General features: G+C 40.1%; 1 protein-coding gene across 4 annotated transcripts; it reads right to left on the bottom strand.

The window, feature by feature from the left end:
• Nucleotides 1–8752: 8752 nt before the first annotated feature.
• Nucleotides 8753–13324, bottom strand: gpr85 (G protein-coupled receptor 85). 4 transcript variants are annotated; one of them, XM_061029729.1, is made up of 2 exons: nt 12823–13324; nt 8753–11847 (listed from the first exon to the last, which is right to left on the bottom strand). In XM_061029729.1, exon 2 carries the CDS (start codon nt 11677–11679, stop codon nt 10546–10548), a length of 1134 nt encoding a protein of 377 aa, XP_060885712.1. In that variant the 5' UTR covers nt 11680–11847; nt 12823–13324; the 3' UTR covers nt 8753–10545. The 4 variants fall into 4 exon arrangements, with proteins under 4 accessions (XP_060885712.1, XP_060885713.1, XP_060885710.1 ...); XM_061029730.1 differs by having other exon boundaries at nt 8753–11830; XM_061029727.1 differs by having other exon boundaries at nt 13130–13324.
• Nucleotides 13325–16742: the final 3418 nt, after the last annotated feature.

The raw sequence follows: 16742 nt of genomic DNA, 5'->3' as shown, positions 1-16742 counted from the left end.
GATGATGGCTCTGCGCTGCTTCGCTTGGGGCCTTTTTTTCTGTTTCAAGACTATTTCCTCTGCTCTCCCTCCACCACACAAAGATGCATATGGGACTATTCAATACACGGTACGGCCCTATCCACAATTAACATAAGGTTGTTTACACTGTCGATTCTGCCATCTAAGATACATCAGGGCATACAGTATAGATGTTTATAATGCAAATGAAGTGTAAATACACAGTGAACAATGCTTATACATTTTGCCCTGTGTGAACTAGACTAGAGTAAGCTTATGAATTGTGCATACTACCACAGTGTGAGAAATATATTATCCGCATATTAGATGTGTGCAGCAAGTAATTCTTCAAGAGGTATATTGAATAGAGAAGGTAGAAAATTACTTTTCCACTGGGTTGACCATGTTTACAGCAGAAATAAAAACATTTTTAAGGCAGGCTGCAGGGCCATTTTGTTCCAAAAACTCACTACAGAGGCTGCAATATTAATGAAAAAACATTAAAAAACTTCAAAACAAACAGCACTTCTTAAGGAGTTTAGAACCATGTACAAATATAGGCATGATGCCTGCAGATACGCATTCCATAGAAAGCTCAAAGAGAGAGCCACGCGTGTTCTCTTGATCAACAAATAGCACAAGAAACTTCCAAATAATGGTTTATCATTCAGCGCTTGCCTATAGCCAAGTCATCCAACACAACAAAAGCCCTTACATTGTTTCTGTGCAGTGCATAAAATGTCTGATTTGTTACAGCAGGTTATCTCTATAATTAGCACAAGAAAAGATGAATCCTCCTTTTTCTTGCACGCTTGCAAAGATAACAGAGACATTGTCTGAGTCAGATATACTCCTGTGCACATGATAGGAGATGCAAAACAAGCAAAACTGTCCATCTCGACAAGCCCGCCTCACCCTGCATGCAGAGCCCAAACTTAGCCAGGAGGATGATGTAAGTGTTTGGTGTATAATTTGCTGTTTCCAAGGCAACTTCATTTAGCGAGATTTCCCTGGAAGTGGTCTGCCTTATTTGCAAGAAAAACTCTTCAAAGAAATGACACTGCATAGCAAACATGCTAATTAGTTTGTCCCTTTGGGGCCACTGCTGTTAAAATGGATGAAATATATATTTATCTGTGTGGATAAAAGAAAGAAAAAATGGACGACCAGCGTGCAGCTGACACGTCTATCAGTCAAGTCAGGTACCATCAATCAACACCGTTGTCAACACTGTTTGACAAATTAAGATGGATGCCAAAAATGTGGTTGCATCATCACATTGATTTTGATCCACACAGGGAGCATAAATTCAGCAAGTTTCATGTTAGAAATTGCCGCCTGTCATCTTCCCAAGGCCTTTTCTTTACACCAGCGCACGCAAACACATCCATCCATGACTTGTCAACTATGTAAATATGCGGAATTAAAAATGCACGGAGCATTACTTCCTTTCTCTCTGTTTCCTCCTCTCTTCTCTTCAGCAGAGGCAGGGGCAACAGAGGAGGAGGAGGCGAGAGCTTTGCTAGAGAACGAGCCTTTGTGAGCATGACGAACCTGACTCACGAGAATGAGATGTTTCCAAAAATAAAAGGAAGGGAGAGAGATACAAAGAGTTAGAGAGATACGGGAAGCAGAGAGGAGAGGGAATGTGCTGAACAGGCTGGAACAGAAGAAACGAGTGGATTAACTTTCCCTCCTCACCCCCCTCCTCGCTTTTCCAAAAGCCCTTGGATTCATGACAAAACATGCAGAATTAGTGGGAACAAATCGCCCAAATAAACACCCCTAAACACTTTTCCCAATTGCCATGTCAGGAAAATTTGATTAAAAAAAAAATGATGATGCCAACCTCAGAACAACATTATTAAAGGCTGCAAGGAGTAAAGCATTCAAGTTTAGAAAAAGATATTTGAGTGTACATAATTTCTACATCAGATGTCTTTAATATGCATTTTCTATGCCGCCGTGGGGGCAGATGTGCCCAACTGTGCACAAATGTAAGCAGCTGGTTGCATGTTTTAAATAGGCACCATAATGTACATGTTTGCTGGCTTTCATCATGACAGATTGCCCTCTGCAAATGGGGAGCGCCACGCGAATATGGTTGTCGCAGCCTCCTCGCTAGGAATCATAATACTCTGAAAGCTCCTATAAGCCAGATAGCAGCTTCTGAATATTTTAGTCTGTTAGGAAAATGTTTGCACTGCCTGCTAGTTATGTCAGTTTTATCCTACAAGCTCTGTCTAATTTGAGTACATAAAAAGCAGAATGAAAAAAAAGGACAAGGCCTCGCATTGGAGGAGAAGCGTTTCTACCAGCACAAGCAAGCGAAAATCATCACAACACTTTTCAATTTTCATGTGACCCAAATACTTCTTTTCCTTTCTGCTGACTGCTGTAGGTACGTCATCCAGATCTCCTCATTTCAGACTCTGTGCGTGTGTGTGTGTGTTTGTGTGTTTGTGCAATGCCTGGTGGATAAGATGATTATCTCAACAAACTCCAGAGAGAAACAGGCAGAGACCACTGATTGGTCAGCCTCCCCAAATCTGCTGTTTTGAATGATGCCAGCACTAAAAACACCTAAATCACACTCATTATCAAGCAGGCAATAACAAAAACACTACAAACACGATGACACTTATTATTTCTGTATTGATTCTCCATCAGGTTTCGGACAACACGGCATGGTATCATGGGACCCTTTAATCTAGCATGAAAGACACGGGTAATCCCTGTTGGAGGATTACTTCACGACCAGTACTCCCTCCTCGCATATTGCAACTTTGGCATACATGTGCTTAAGTACTAACCCACCAATCATGATCTATCCACGGCTCCATCACTCAGCCTAAGTCTTAGTCGCCAAGGGGACGTGTTTACTCTTGACTCCCACTGCAACCAAAAGGATTTAGCAGCAAAGAAACACAACCTATGTAAGCTTACATCCTGACCCGTGCTCCTAAGACTCTGCAGCTGCTTCTCAAACCATCCGTTCCACTAACATTATGGTAATAACATCATGCTGCAACATTTAACAAACCTGCAAGGCTAGGTCTGTTCAACACCATGTACCTACAAATACTAACATGCAAAGCTATTTCCCCCCAATTCATCATATCTACACCTGCAGGACTAAACCAAAACATTTAAACATGCAGGTGTCCTGCATTAGTGCTGTAGCATTTTTACAACAGCTCCTTCCAGGGTAGAAAGACATAGCAGTAACATTGTAGCAGTCATATTTAGTAGTTTGAGCTCAACTCAAAAATAACCTTTTCGGTTGATTTAAAGTTAAGCTCTCTAGAACATTTTTACATTTTGGTAAAACGTACTAATGTTAACTTTCTTGTGTAGAGGTAAATGTGACAAATGAAGGTAAAAACATAGCTGAAACTCGCAGCATGTTAGCCTAGCTTAGTATCAAAGTATGAATCCTCGAGCAGTTTAGCAACATCTCATTTTTTAGGCTGAACTACACAGCAGTAGCATTGTAGCAGTTATATTGAAAACTCTTTTTTTGCTTTGTTTTAGGAAACCTTTTGACATGGAATCAGAGATGCTAGTTAACTTTTGTTGCGTAGCGTTAAAATGATACATTTGAAGGTTAATATGTAGTCCAAGCTAGCAGAGTTTTATCTTAGTTTTGGACAGAACCAGGCTAGCTGTTTCTGAAAAATATTTAGCTGCAAAGACCTACAATTCAAATGATATGACCTGCACTAGCCTTTTTTAAGATAGGACTAGTTGCCAGCCATCCAGCTAATACTCCAAGATGTAAGCCCATTGGTTCAACCCAAGAAAAACTCAACTGTATACCGCACATAACCTAAAATATGTAGGTTGCAGGTTGATTTTGTTTTGTTCAGGCATAACAAGGGAAGTTATTTCATGTCTTTGCTCTAAGCCAATCAGCTACTAACATTAGCCTCATACATTATGCAAACAAGAGGGAGGCATCTGTCTTTCACCCCAATCCAATGAAAATGGCAACGGAGCATATTTAAAAAAAAAAAAAAATTAAACTATGCCTTTAAACCAAACAGTACAATTTTTTGTAAAAAGTGTTTTTGTTCGTTCTACAGTAACACATATACTGAATCTTACCTAAAAGTTACACAAAAACTGCTTTTTTATGCATAGAGTACATGATAAAAAATGGCCTAGATAGTATCACCCAGATAAGCATGAACTACTATCTGATAACATGTGATGTACAGAGCATGTAAATAAACCTTAGCATAGCCCAGAGATACCTTCTAGTGCATACAGGTGTTGTGCTAAAGATAGAACCAAGACCTCCTCCTAAAAATTAGCTCCAAGCAAATTTCCAGAGAAATGATTCAACCACTGAATCTCACATTACAGAAGACTGTGAGAGAAAAAAATACTGTTTAAATATGCAGGACGGAACCTTTGAAGCTCCATCCGCAATTTAATCAGTTAATATTTAAAGCAGGGATATTCTTTACAGAAGGCATTAGCATGCTGGGCTGCAGGAATTGGGAGGGTGAGAGTGGTTGTTGGAAAATGAATACTTGAAGACGGGGGTATAATGTGGAGAAATCTTTATCCACTCGCAAAATTTGATCAGGCATCTGTTGATCATTGGTATTCAAGGACCAGCACTGCCTTTAATAGCTTGTCAGACAATAAATGCAGCAACATTTTTTCTTTCCCGCCCCCTCTCTAGGGAATAGATATAATAATTATGTTGCGTTTTATTGGACCTTCTCTCCTCCTGCATCTTAACCCAAAGACTTACTATTCTAAATTATCCTTGGTGCATAATATTATGCAATATGAAGCAGTAAAGGGTTTACAGTTATTTTGATTCATGTTTGTTTACATGCTGGAAAGTAATATGTTGTTTAAAATTCTGCACATGCATTTGTCAAAATTTAAATCCCTTTTTTTTTCTTCCACAGAACCAGCTTGTTCCTAAAAGGATTTGCCAACATAGTCTCGAATGTTTTAGTGACATACATGACCTGGTGTTTTCATATCTAAAAGCTTTGGGTGATGAGTTTAATTCTGTCCTGCTCTCTGCTCATTCATAATCCATTGTTTCTTTTCAAGATGAATTCTTAACAGCAGCAAAATAAACAGACGAAAGTAGTGACATTCTTTAAAACCCCTTCAAATGTAGAAGCAGAGAGAGACACATTTGTGATCCTCGCATTATCATTCATTTGACCATTAGCAATTTGCTGTGGCACATTAGCCATAAAGCTGCAGAGTCATTAGAGGAAACTACTGCAGCTCTGCACTTTGATGAGTGTTAACCATGTAGTCTAAAGCTGAAAAGAGGACCATCAGGCTTCACACCCTGTTCTGACACACTGATGGAGTTTTGACCTGTGAGTGAGGACAACATGGATGCATGAAAAACTCCTCACACACTTTCATGGGGGTCACAAACAGAAATAAAGTAATAAATCCAGCAAAATATCCCAGGGAAAATTGAACAAAAAAAAAAACATTGTGAGTAAATGTCATTTCACAAAACAAAATGAATGCCCTGCAGAAATTATGCTAAGCACATTGAACTATTAAATTCCAGATTGCTTCTCAAGCGGTCACAGAATCCCCCCAAAAAAGCAGACTAGGATAATGCAAAGATGAAAAGCAATTCTTCCAATTTCCCTGAGTAGTTTGTCTGAAGATTGAGTCGTCCACTCCATTCCATTCAAGGCAGCTTTTCATTTTTGAGTGCTTCCCGACACAGACCTTCACTGCACTTTAATTAAGGTTTGGTATGCATTATACAAACATAAAATGTTCATATTAGACGTGTTTTCCCCCCTTAATAGAAAAAAAGCCAATGTTTCTCAGTCAACAGATGGTATTTACTCAAATTATAGGCAGCAAATGAGGGCTAGTGTGAGATGCTTTTTTCCTGAGCCCATTGGCAGCCCATTAACTCACAGTAACAGTGTGCATAAATCCACTGAGATACAAAGAGAGTGACGGAGAAATAAGGATGGCTTTGTCATTCATCCACAGCCAAAATCCAACAGAAAAGTCTTCTGATCGATAAATGAAAAATATCTCCAGCAAAGCGTTATAATTACCTCAGAAAATTAGCATTTTTTTCTCTCTTCTAGGATCTAAACACAAGTGCAAAGCAGCAATCCAAGTCAGATGGTACAGTAGACCACAGCCCCATAATTTGCTTTGATTGGGAACAATGTGTTTTCTCTGGAGACACGTTACCTCAGAGGGGAAAAGAGTTCAGTGTTAGAGCTTGTCTGCCAGGATGAACCGCTTTCAAGCAGACCACCTCTGCCTGTCATCTGTCCTCAGACGGGGAGAGAAACAGAATTACTGGGACACTCAAATGAAAATGCGATGAAATGGGCCAGCGCTCAAAAGTGACACCGTTTTGTGATTTGCATATGCTGAATGAGGCTAAAATGAGATGTTTATCCCTGCCGCAGTCTCACGAAACATGGTTTCAGCCCCAGTTTAAAGATTAAATCCCACAAAATATTTTCTTTTTCTTTTGTCAATATATGTTTCATCCATCTACATCTTACTCTAAAGTATCATTGTACAAGTTTCACATGAAAGCCATTTTCTCCTGATGTCACTCAAAAGGTTGGGAAATGTATTCCCAATTGTAAGTTTTATAAACCAAGGGTAACTGGCAATGGTTTCAATTTGTAACAACAAGTGTAACAACATATTTGACAACCAGTTAGCTACACTCATAGCTTACTACCATTTGGTAGTAGGTTATAGGCTTTCACATGATACAATAGGAGAGTCTTATTGTCCAAGCTAGATTTATTTTAATTTGGAACAAGTAAGAAACTGTAACTGTAATCACTAGATAACCAAATAGTCTACTATTTAGCCTAGAGTTTAAATGCTATAGCATTGTCTGTCATCTAATGTGTCACAAAATAATGATATTAGGTAGTTAGGACGTCAAGTTTTTTAACTAAGAATTTAAGACTTTCCTCTCTGAGACTTTTCCTGTTGCAGCATGTAAAACCACCTAATTGTATTGCTTTTATCTACTTACTAGCTTGTGGTAATATTGCCTTGTAAGTTGTTGGGAGCCGGTTGGATGGTGTCTAATAGTAGGTCGATTATTATCCATTAAGTTGTTTCATCTTGAAATATAACCTGACATGACTTCAGATTTTCACAGTTTGTCTTTCCAGTTGCTGAACAATCTGGAAGCAGTAAATTGATAACAAATGTCAGAATCCCCAAACTGTACTATAGATGACCTGGAAACCTGCAGTGTGCACTTTACAACTACAGTAGGGTTCCCCATCCTGAGCATGATGCCAAAGGAAAACGGCAACCATGTGAACATGGTCAATGACAGAAATATGGACAAAAACATGAAAAGGGCTTATGAATAACGACATCAGATCATTTTGTGATATCCATCTAGTCCTTTAAATTTCAATAAATGCTTTCACCACATCTGAATTGGCACCTCTGGGACCATATTGTAATGATCGATGTCCAAAATATAACAGTAATTGCCAACATCATAATGAAAATGGATCCCTAATAGATATTTCTCATCAGTGAAACCCACAGCCTGCCATGCAATTACCTGGAGTGTTTACAGGCCATTTTAGCATCATATTTTGTACTTCCAGGCACCCAGGCTTAGGTCATTACTTAATTGAACGACTTTTAGTGGGCAAATGAAACAACATTGGCAAAAGCTACAATAGTATCTGAATGAAACAAAATTGAACGTAACACATCATTGATGATCAAATTAAACTTCTATTTCGCAGATGCACAAAGTACCTTTTAACATCTTCGACATCCTGTAAACTCAGTCTTTTGGAGAGAAATACCACTCAATTTGAGATTAAATGTAACATCGTCGTGTGCCCTTTTAATAACCTCATTTTCTAAACAGAAGCGCTAATGGCTTGAACTTTTTACATTGCATTATTTATTTGACCCAGAAATGTCCATTCTATATCCATGAATGAGTTGATTCGTCCTTGCGTGGTCTGTATAATGTTTTTTTGCAAACATTTGGTGTATTTTTAAGGATTGGAAGTAGCACATTTCTTACCAATTGGCTATGCATTTCAAGGTATTCATTAATTAGTCAATATTTCCATATATTTCAAATTCATATCCAGTACCATTGCCCATCAATTTCACCTTAAAATGTGTCAGAGAGAATGTGGCAAACCACTATGTCATACATGACTACAGGGCTCAGTGCGAGGCTACTCATTCATCTAGAGTGCTTCACCACTATTCCATATGGAATAATATTGCATATATTGCATCTGAAATTCAGTGGTATTCCCCTTTAACACAGTATGAAAAATCGTGAGGGTGAGTTTGCCGGAGGGACATATTCATGGAGATTATTTCCATTAAATGTCAAACACACTTCACATTCAATGACAAGGTTTAGCATACATTCTATTTTGACGAGCTGTCCCAAGGACGCACATGACAGAACAGATTATGTTCCAGAAGAGACACATTTGGAAATCATTTTCTCATATGTAGAGCCTGTTAGCATGAGTAGAAATGGCTTATATATACACTTTTGTTGAAATACCAAAGTCATTTGAGTACAGAATAAGGACATCATAAAATTCCATCATCAACCAATCAAGGACCATTTTACAACAGCTCCATGACTTTGTCAATTCTAGGCTGTTTTTTTTTTTTTGCAGATGTTTTTAAGCTGTTTCTCTGGCCAAACAGCGAAGCCTTCTTAACCCAATGACAGGGATAAAAACCAAAGTTGTAAAATGGAAACTTTTTATTTTCAAAAAAGCAACAGATTACACAGTTAACTTTCAGCAAATGCAATCCTAACTGAAACTGTACTCACATTCGGGACTTCAAAAAATGAAAGGACTCACATACTTACACACAATCTATCTATAATATACAAAAAAGAATACATAATAAATATTAAAATGGCCACAAGAGAAAAAAAGTAAGTCATCGAAAACAATCAGTTGAGAGCAAATGTAGGGAAAGTAGAAACAAGACAGTGTGCCTTAAATGTCTTTTTTTGTCTTTTTTTTTGTACATTTTTTACAAATTGTGCAAGATTTCATACTAAGGCTCTGGTCTTGAAGTGACTGTTGTCTGATCCACGCAGCACACACACACTCTGAAACGCACTCACACGCGCACACACACACACGCGCACTCCCTGTGCTCTGAGCACTCTGTGGGGTGTAGCAAACCGTTGCAGAATAAAAATGGGCTGCTCAGTGTTATGGCCTGTGATGCTCATGGGAGTGGACCAGCTTTTAAAAATGGACATGCACTTCACATTGATGTGAAAAAGAAACATAAAAATCCCCTTTCTTAAAAAAAAATTACTTTTCCAGAAGTGACTGTCATAACAAAAAAAACTTAAAAAGAAACCCAACAACCAAGGAAAACATGACAATATCATAACCATTAAGGCAAGAACACCCGGAGTGGCATCAGCAATACTGTAACAATATGATAGTGTTTAGGTACATGGATATGATGAAACATTTAACTACTTCTTCAATGTCTTTTTTAAGCACAAGGTTGTTCTTAAAAGCAACTTCTTTTGAAAATCCAAACATCATTTCATCTTTTTTTTCCTCTTTTTTTCTGTAAAAGGTGATAAGAAAATAACAATGCCAGACACTAGAGACATATGCATCGTAAAACTACAAGAAAAATCATTTCTAGTTTTTGCAAGTTGCAACTTCAAAAACCACACATTGTAAATACCCACCATAAAGTCCCCCCACCCAGCCCCCCCCCCCCCCCCCCCCCCCTTCCCCACCACCACTGCCCGGTAAATGAAAAAGGATATCATTTACATTAAAACCATTTTATCCTTTTTGTGGTGGTGTATTCCAACAGTCACCAAGTTTTGCTTTTACTTACAGCGATTGTGTAGTCTGTTGCAAATTAAAGCATTCATTGTTTAGTTTGGGGGGGAAAAAGAAAGGAAGAAGTTGTCCTAGCAATGCAACCGGCAACCAAAAAAAGCATCTTTACATCTTCTTTTTAGTGCAACTCTTAAAATGTAAAACATTTCCAGTGATTCCTTGAGAGGTATCATTTCTTTGTTTTTGTTCATTTTTCTTTATCGTTTCATTTTTATGCATGTCACACCTCACAGATTCATGAAAATATCCAAACAAAGAGTTTTTGTTTTCATTGTTTTGTCAATTGTTTTTCTCTTTTTTTTTTCTTTTTCAACTTTTTGCTTCTCTGCATTGGCATTGCCTTCCAACGTCTTGTTTACTAGAACATAAACACAGGAGGGGATCCAGACCTCCTGCGTATTCCCATTCCCTTCAGCCTCCATGTTTGATACATTTCATGTTTAACCACCACGGCAGAGCCTTGTGTCTTGCCGTCCACCTTCTACCTCTGAAAAGAAGGGTTAGGTGAAGGAGGAACAGGAGGAAAAACTGGAGGATGAAGAGAAGAGAGATAGACGAGAGAGTGCGCTGTACAACGGGAACAAGCCCATATCAAGATCAATCAGGGAAATAGAGACATAGATGAGAAAAAAAAACCACAGCAAAACCTTCATATAACGCAGTAGGGTTCCCGTGGTAACCTGGATTTTCTGCAGTAGAGGAGGGTGGTGCTGAAGCAGCGCCGGAGCTCCCTGTTGGAAAAGATGCAGATGAAAGGATTGACTCCGGCCTGGGCGAAGCTCATCCACACAGCCGCCGTCAGGTAGCCCCCAGGGACCACTGGGCCCCTTGCAAACACCCGCCAGTAGCAGGCTACCAGATAGGGCCCCCAAAGTGCCAGGAAGAAAAACGTCATGATGTAGAACATCCTACTAATCCTCTTCTCTGTTTTGAATTCATCCAACACCAAAAGACGCCTGCGACCCGCGGCGTTGCTGTTCTGCCGGATTCCCAGCAACGTAGGTGGAGTGGGGCCTCGACCGAACCCAGCCAGCCAGTTTGCCGCCGCCTGTCCACTTGCTCCTGGCCCATGGAAGGTCCAGTTCTGGCTGACTGCAGGGACGAACTGGACGGGTTTCATTTTTCGGCGGTCATGGACGAAGAATATGAGCTTGAGGTAAACGAGCTGTGTGGCGAGGAGGATGAGTGCCAGCAGGAGCATGAATCCCAACGAATCATTTGCCCTGAAGGAACGGTGCTGGAACGTGCACTGGTCCTCCTCCCGGATAAAGGAGTACGTCCCTACGTCCAGCACCGGCGGGAATGCCATTGCCACCGACAATGTCCAAACCATGCAGATGACGGCCAAACAGGTCCAGAAGGTCAGCCTTTTAGTGTAGAAACGGTGATGTGCGATGGCAAGGTAGCGCGTGACGCTAACGCAGAATAGCATAAATGCCGTATGGAAACAGGAGAGCACACCCAGAAAGGCAATTACTTTGCAGGTCAGTGTCCCATATGTCCACGCAGATCCATTTTTGACCGAGGTGAAAACGAAGGGGAAGCAGATGGCGGAGCGCAGGATATCAGATGCGCACAAATCCAACAGGAAATAGTAGGGTGCTCGATGCAAGCTCTTGTCTTTGACAAGCAGGATGGAGATCAGGAGGTTTCCAACCACACCGACTCCAATGATAAAACCCAGAGAGGTCAGTTTGAGGAACGTGGCGAGAGGAGAGACATTCTGCAAGATGGTGTGGTCCCCTGCATGGCTATAGTTCGCCATAGATGGAGGAGGGATCATAAAGATAGCGGAATAGCTTCAGCCAAGTATCATGATCTAGAGGTGGCAGGGGGAGGCGTTAGATCCATTTGGCGGTGTGCTTTGAAGAGGTTTCCAGACGTACAGGCGACCTCTCCTCTAAGGCATCCTTTGTTCCTTTGTCTCATCACACCTAAAGAAAAAAAATCCCTGAAAAACATTATCCACCCATCAGCATTCAGTGCTGAACAACAGCTGCATTGTTTTCAACTGCACTTATACAATGTAGAAGTAATAAGCAATCATTTCTCCTTGCCTGACATTAAATTATTAATCTTACATTTTTTTAAATTGGGACTGGCACAGTGCAGAGCTCTGCCTTAGCTTACGAATACTTTGTCTCGAGACAGACAGTAAGACAGAGAGACAGACGGACAGGCAGACAGACGGTGATGGATCTTGATTAGACTTGAGCATTAATCTGTTACAGCGTGTTTAGTCTTTAGGTGGCTTCGGAATTTCCCAAACAAAAAGCACCAGGAGAGCACAAAGCAGCAAACCCCATTAAGAAACGACGCTGTTTTACCTTAAAATGAAACACGGCACAAACCATCAGCAAACAAAGCTCGATTTTTTTTTTTGGACATTTCTAACGCAAAGTGAGACATTGGAAGAAATGCAGTGCAAACATAAGCTCTCCTCGATCACACCCTACACCCTGCAGAACAGAGGACGGCTCTCAGAAGCGGTGGATGCCTCGGATAAACTCACCTCGCCTTCATACAAAACCGACGGAGGGCGCATACATATTAAAGCATCCGTATTTTTGTCTGATTAAAGGTTAACAGGATTACAGCTCTCACGTTGATAAGCAGTGTTCTCATTAAGGGCGATTATTGAGCCAGGTTCCATTTTCCAGATCCTCTTTTATATTAGTAATTAGGAGGAAGAGTTGAGTGGATATAATGTGTAATACTGCCTCTTAAGCCGCATTTCGACATTATTTTTTTTCGTGTCAATGCGCGGGTGTGAATATCAGATTGAACAAGGATGGTTAGAAGTGACAATAACAAGCCTGCTGGTGATACAATCATGGGATGTTGTACTCGATTGCTATTTGTATTCATCGGAAATTATGTTTTGCCTGTGGTAGTATCTGATTTCATGTATGTTGTGTCTACTTACGCGTTTGAATGCGTCCTCCGATTGTCAGTCGAGTGTTTTACGCGCGTCTGAATCAGATAGATTTCCGAAAAAAGAAAGAATATAAAAAAAAAAAACCAGCACCGCCGTTATTCTATATCCAGATTTGCTGGATAAAGCATAATGTTGTGGCAGGTCCGTATACGTCCATTAGAATATTATTCCCAAGTCTCCGCTATGAAATGCCCAGAATCGCAGCCACCACACAAGACAAGGCCAAAAAAAAAGGAGATCGAGAAAGAGAGGGAGACAGACACACAGCCGATCAAAAGAACAATTAAAATCCTACCTGTTGATAATCCTAATTTGTATCACTCCTTAAGGTTATTTACATTGCTCTCGTCGGGTTTTTGCTTTTAGAAAAAGCCTGATTTGTTGCCTGCCCCCTTTTTCCTCCACGGTGAATATCCTCCAGTAAATGGAGCTCAGTGCGCATGCGCCCTGCATCCCTATTTGTGATCCAAGACGCGTCTTGTCTCTTGTTGCAGCAGCAGCAGCAGCAGCAGCTCCCTCTCTCTCACGGTAACATCTGCCTAAAGGGGACCGCTGCTGGCCGGTAACGCGTTACAGCAGCACGTGCCGTTTCCCCTGGAAACGCCGAATGTAACAGATTACTTTTTTTTCCACTTGAGTTAGGCTTATTAAGACACATTTGTCATTCTTCTTGCTGTTGCAGATTGATTCAATTCTACTGTTTTACAAGTTTGAGAGTAATTTATAAATCACATAAAAGCTACTTAAATAATGCAAAAACTAAATGGGGTTCGGTCTAAGCAGAACTTGTCTTTTTTAAAGTGTTTTTTTTTAAGTTAATGGTGTCCTTATCTGTTTTAATTCTTATGAAGACACCACAACACGCTATAGCTTTTATTTCCCTAGCTCTGTGTACTTTTCAAAGTGCTCATACATGTTTCACTCAGCAGAAATGTTAACCATTATGTACTAAGTAAAGGTTTAAATCAGGCAGCCTGCTTCACCTCAAGGTAGAATGACTTCCCCTGTACTGTATATACATAATTGACAAGCACTTTGCAAACTGTTGTTCATTCTGCCCAGATGGCATGATAAATTCATTGGCTCTGATTTCTCAGCCATGTATGAAGAGCTGTGATGTCATGTGCAGTGTAACAAGTGAACAATGGTTCAGCCACATGTACACAAGCTGAGCAATCGCCTGACCTGGGCTATTAAACATCAATAAATGATGATCATGCGTGTAGAAAAAGTGTCACAACTGTGTGCAAATTTTAACTGTGAACATTTGTATGTCTTGTGAAAAAAAAGATAGTTTTGCTGTCCTCCAGCCACTCAAGTTCTGAATCATTTTTGCAAAATGTCCTTGTATTTTTTAATTGACATCGATGTACCTGGGCAGCCTTTTGGTATATCATCATCCAAAAGGTCAAATAACAGAAATGAAGCTGTTTTGTTTTCTAAATGAGAGCCTGAGTATTACTTTTTTTAAAGTCTTTAATGTATTATATCTTCTCATGTGGTGAAAAGTTAAATATCTTTACTCAAATAGATTATAAGTAACATTTTCAGATTGTGCTTCACTTGAGGATTTCAATGAACATGCCATTTACATCTGCTCATTTGCACTACATTTTTCACCCAGTTACATTCGTGAAAATGACCCCTTACAAAAAGGAACGTCTACTTGGGTCTGTTTTTGTATGTTTCAGATCACTATGCATTATTTCAGACCTTCCAAAGAGACAGTTCCTCTTTAGACCTCTGGGATTTTGTCAACCTCACACACAAAGTTGTCAGTACTCATATTGATGAAAACTTTAAACATTACCTATAAGAGAAGCAGTCTCATAATTTGTGACTGTCCTAAGCCCTACAAGCTTAATTTAAGAATATTTCTATGACAGTCTGCCTTGTAATAAATACCTTCAAAGAAATGTGTTATTGCAAATTCTCATCATGGTGTGAGAGCACTATTGAACAGCAGATTATTCATATGGTGTATACCAGGAGTTGTGAAGATCATCAGAATACTCATTTTATTATTCACAAAGACATTTCGTCACACAAGCTCCAATCTCTCTTGTGAACTCTTTGACATTTTGTGCTTCAATGGAAACATTGCAGACGTGAACACAGGAGTAAATCACATGATTCACCCCAAGCATGGACAATATGAACTGCAATGGAAGCGTCCTTGTAGGAGATTATTTTAGCAGATGTTTTTAAGATAAAAAAGGCAACAGCGTTTGGTTTTTAATCTCAGCAGTACAGCAGAAAAACTGGACTTCCTGGTTGTCTTCTTCCACCACACGTGCGCCCTTGGACGTTTGACGCACTAGTTCCAATAAGGCACGTTTCTTATCAGCAGCTTCGACACAAACAGTGTGTCAGAAAGCCCATAAAATATCCGTGAGAGGAATACATGCGCTGGATGACATCAGGAAAAGTCCAGGATCACGATCATGTGAGTCTCTCTCAGAACGTGTCGTTCCGCCTCCGCGCGTACCAGCCGAGGAAGGCGCAGAAACCCACCATGGTGAGGATGGTGCCCAGGATCAGGGCTAAGGCGTCCCCGGCGTCGTAAGCCTCCGCCGGTGAGACGAGACAAAGAATCAACAGTCCAGAGATCGCTGCAGCAGGTTTAGGAGCCATGTTGAGCTATTATTCGGCTGTTGCTGTTGACTTTCAGGAAGCTGGAGCGCCTGCGTTAGAGGAAGATTGACTTCCTGGTTCGCTCAGCCAATGGGAGAGCTGTTGTATGATGACCAGCACCTCTTGCCTTTCTCTTAAAGATAGATTCACTACATATTTTCAGCAAGCATTTCTCCTGTATCACCTAAGTATTTGGATAATCCAGCTGTTACTCTAACCATTTTTTTTTTCAAATTAAAATGAGTTCTGGGATTTAAAGAGTCATTATTGTAGAGTTAGTTGATTTTTGGCAGTGCTACACTTAGAAAGTTGACAGTCCATTAATGTCTCTGCCCCTCTTATCACTTATTTAGCCTACATCTGTTAGACTCATCAATAGCTATTGTCTCAAGCTTTTTTGAGCAAATGCATGTTGACATGCAGAGGCTGTTACATGTGACTCCTGATGTCCTGCAACATGTTGAAATTACTTTTAATCAGCCGTGTTGCAGCAACGAAATTCCCCAACATCTCCTCTCATGACTCAATTTGTTTAGCTCAAAGGGCCTACATCTCTGTGTATGTGTGCTCTCCTGTGCGGGGCACTTTGCTTGTAATTTAATTACAGTGCACAACCCAAAGTAAAATATTGACCTTGTAAGGCTGCCATGCCTCTGTACCTATTGCTACTGGCGAGGAGATGAATAGGTACGCTTATGGCTTCCTCATCATACACTCACTCTCTCTCTCGCACCTGCTGTCTGTTTGGCAATTTGTCTCACACCAGAGTTTTGGAGCCTTGTCTGATCTCAGTGGCAGACCACATGCCCTGTACAAGCCTCTCAAAGAGCTCCTCATTTAGAACATAACTCATTTGAAACAGCAGGATCTACATACAGTGGTAATTATGCACAGTGGCAGAAGCAGCACTAAGACTGGATCATGGTGGTGTTGGTCATAGAATAACCATTAATGAGAGTGTTTGTCTAACAGACCAGGACAGTGACATTAATCTTCACTACTTGTGTGTTCTGAATAATAATTTTCTATTCATCACCCAAAGCAAGGCTTTATCTCTACATTTGCAGCATAAATTCACGTGACCAAAAAGGACTCATCTGTACAGCATGTATACATAAAAAACGGTGTATTTTCCAGACTTGATCACATTAAAGTACAATTTAAATTCCTTTCACTTATTGTGTAGAAATAAAAAAAAGAAATTGATGAAAAAGTTTTGTTTTAAGATTTATTTTTTCAAAAAGGGAGGACATCTTCTGTGGACACATAAGTTA

The sequence above is a fragment of the Labrus mixtus genome, chromosome 22 (genome assembly GCF_963584025.1).
Source record: "Labrus mixtus chromosome 22, fLabMix1.1, whole genome shotgun sequence".
Taxonomy (NCBI): domain Eukaryota; kingdom Metazoa; phylum Chordata; class Actinopteri; order Labriformes; family Labridae; genus Labrus; species Labrus mixtus.
This window is presented reverse-complemented; position numbering and strand designations above follow the sequence as displayed.

Bases quoted from the DNA above. Each gene is read 5' to 3' on its own strand.
- gpr85 (XM_061029729.1), bottom strand. From the start codon at position 11,679: ATGATCCCTCCTCCATCTATGGCGAACTATAGCCATGCAGGGGACCAC.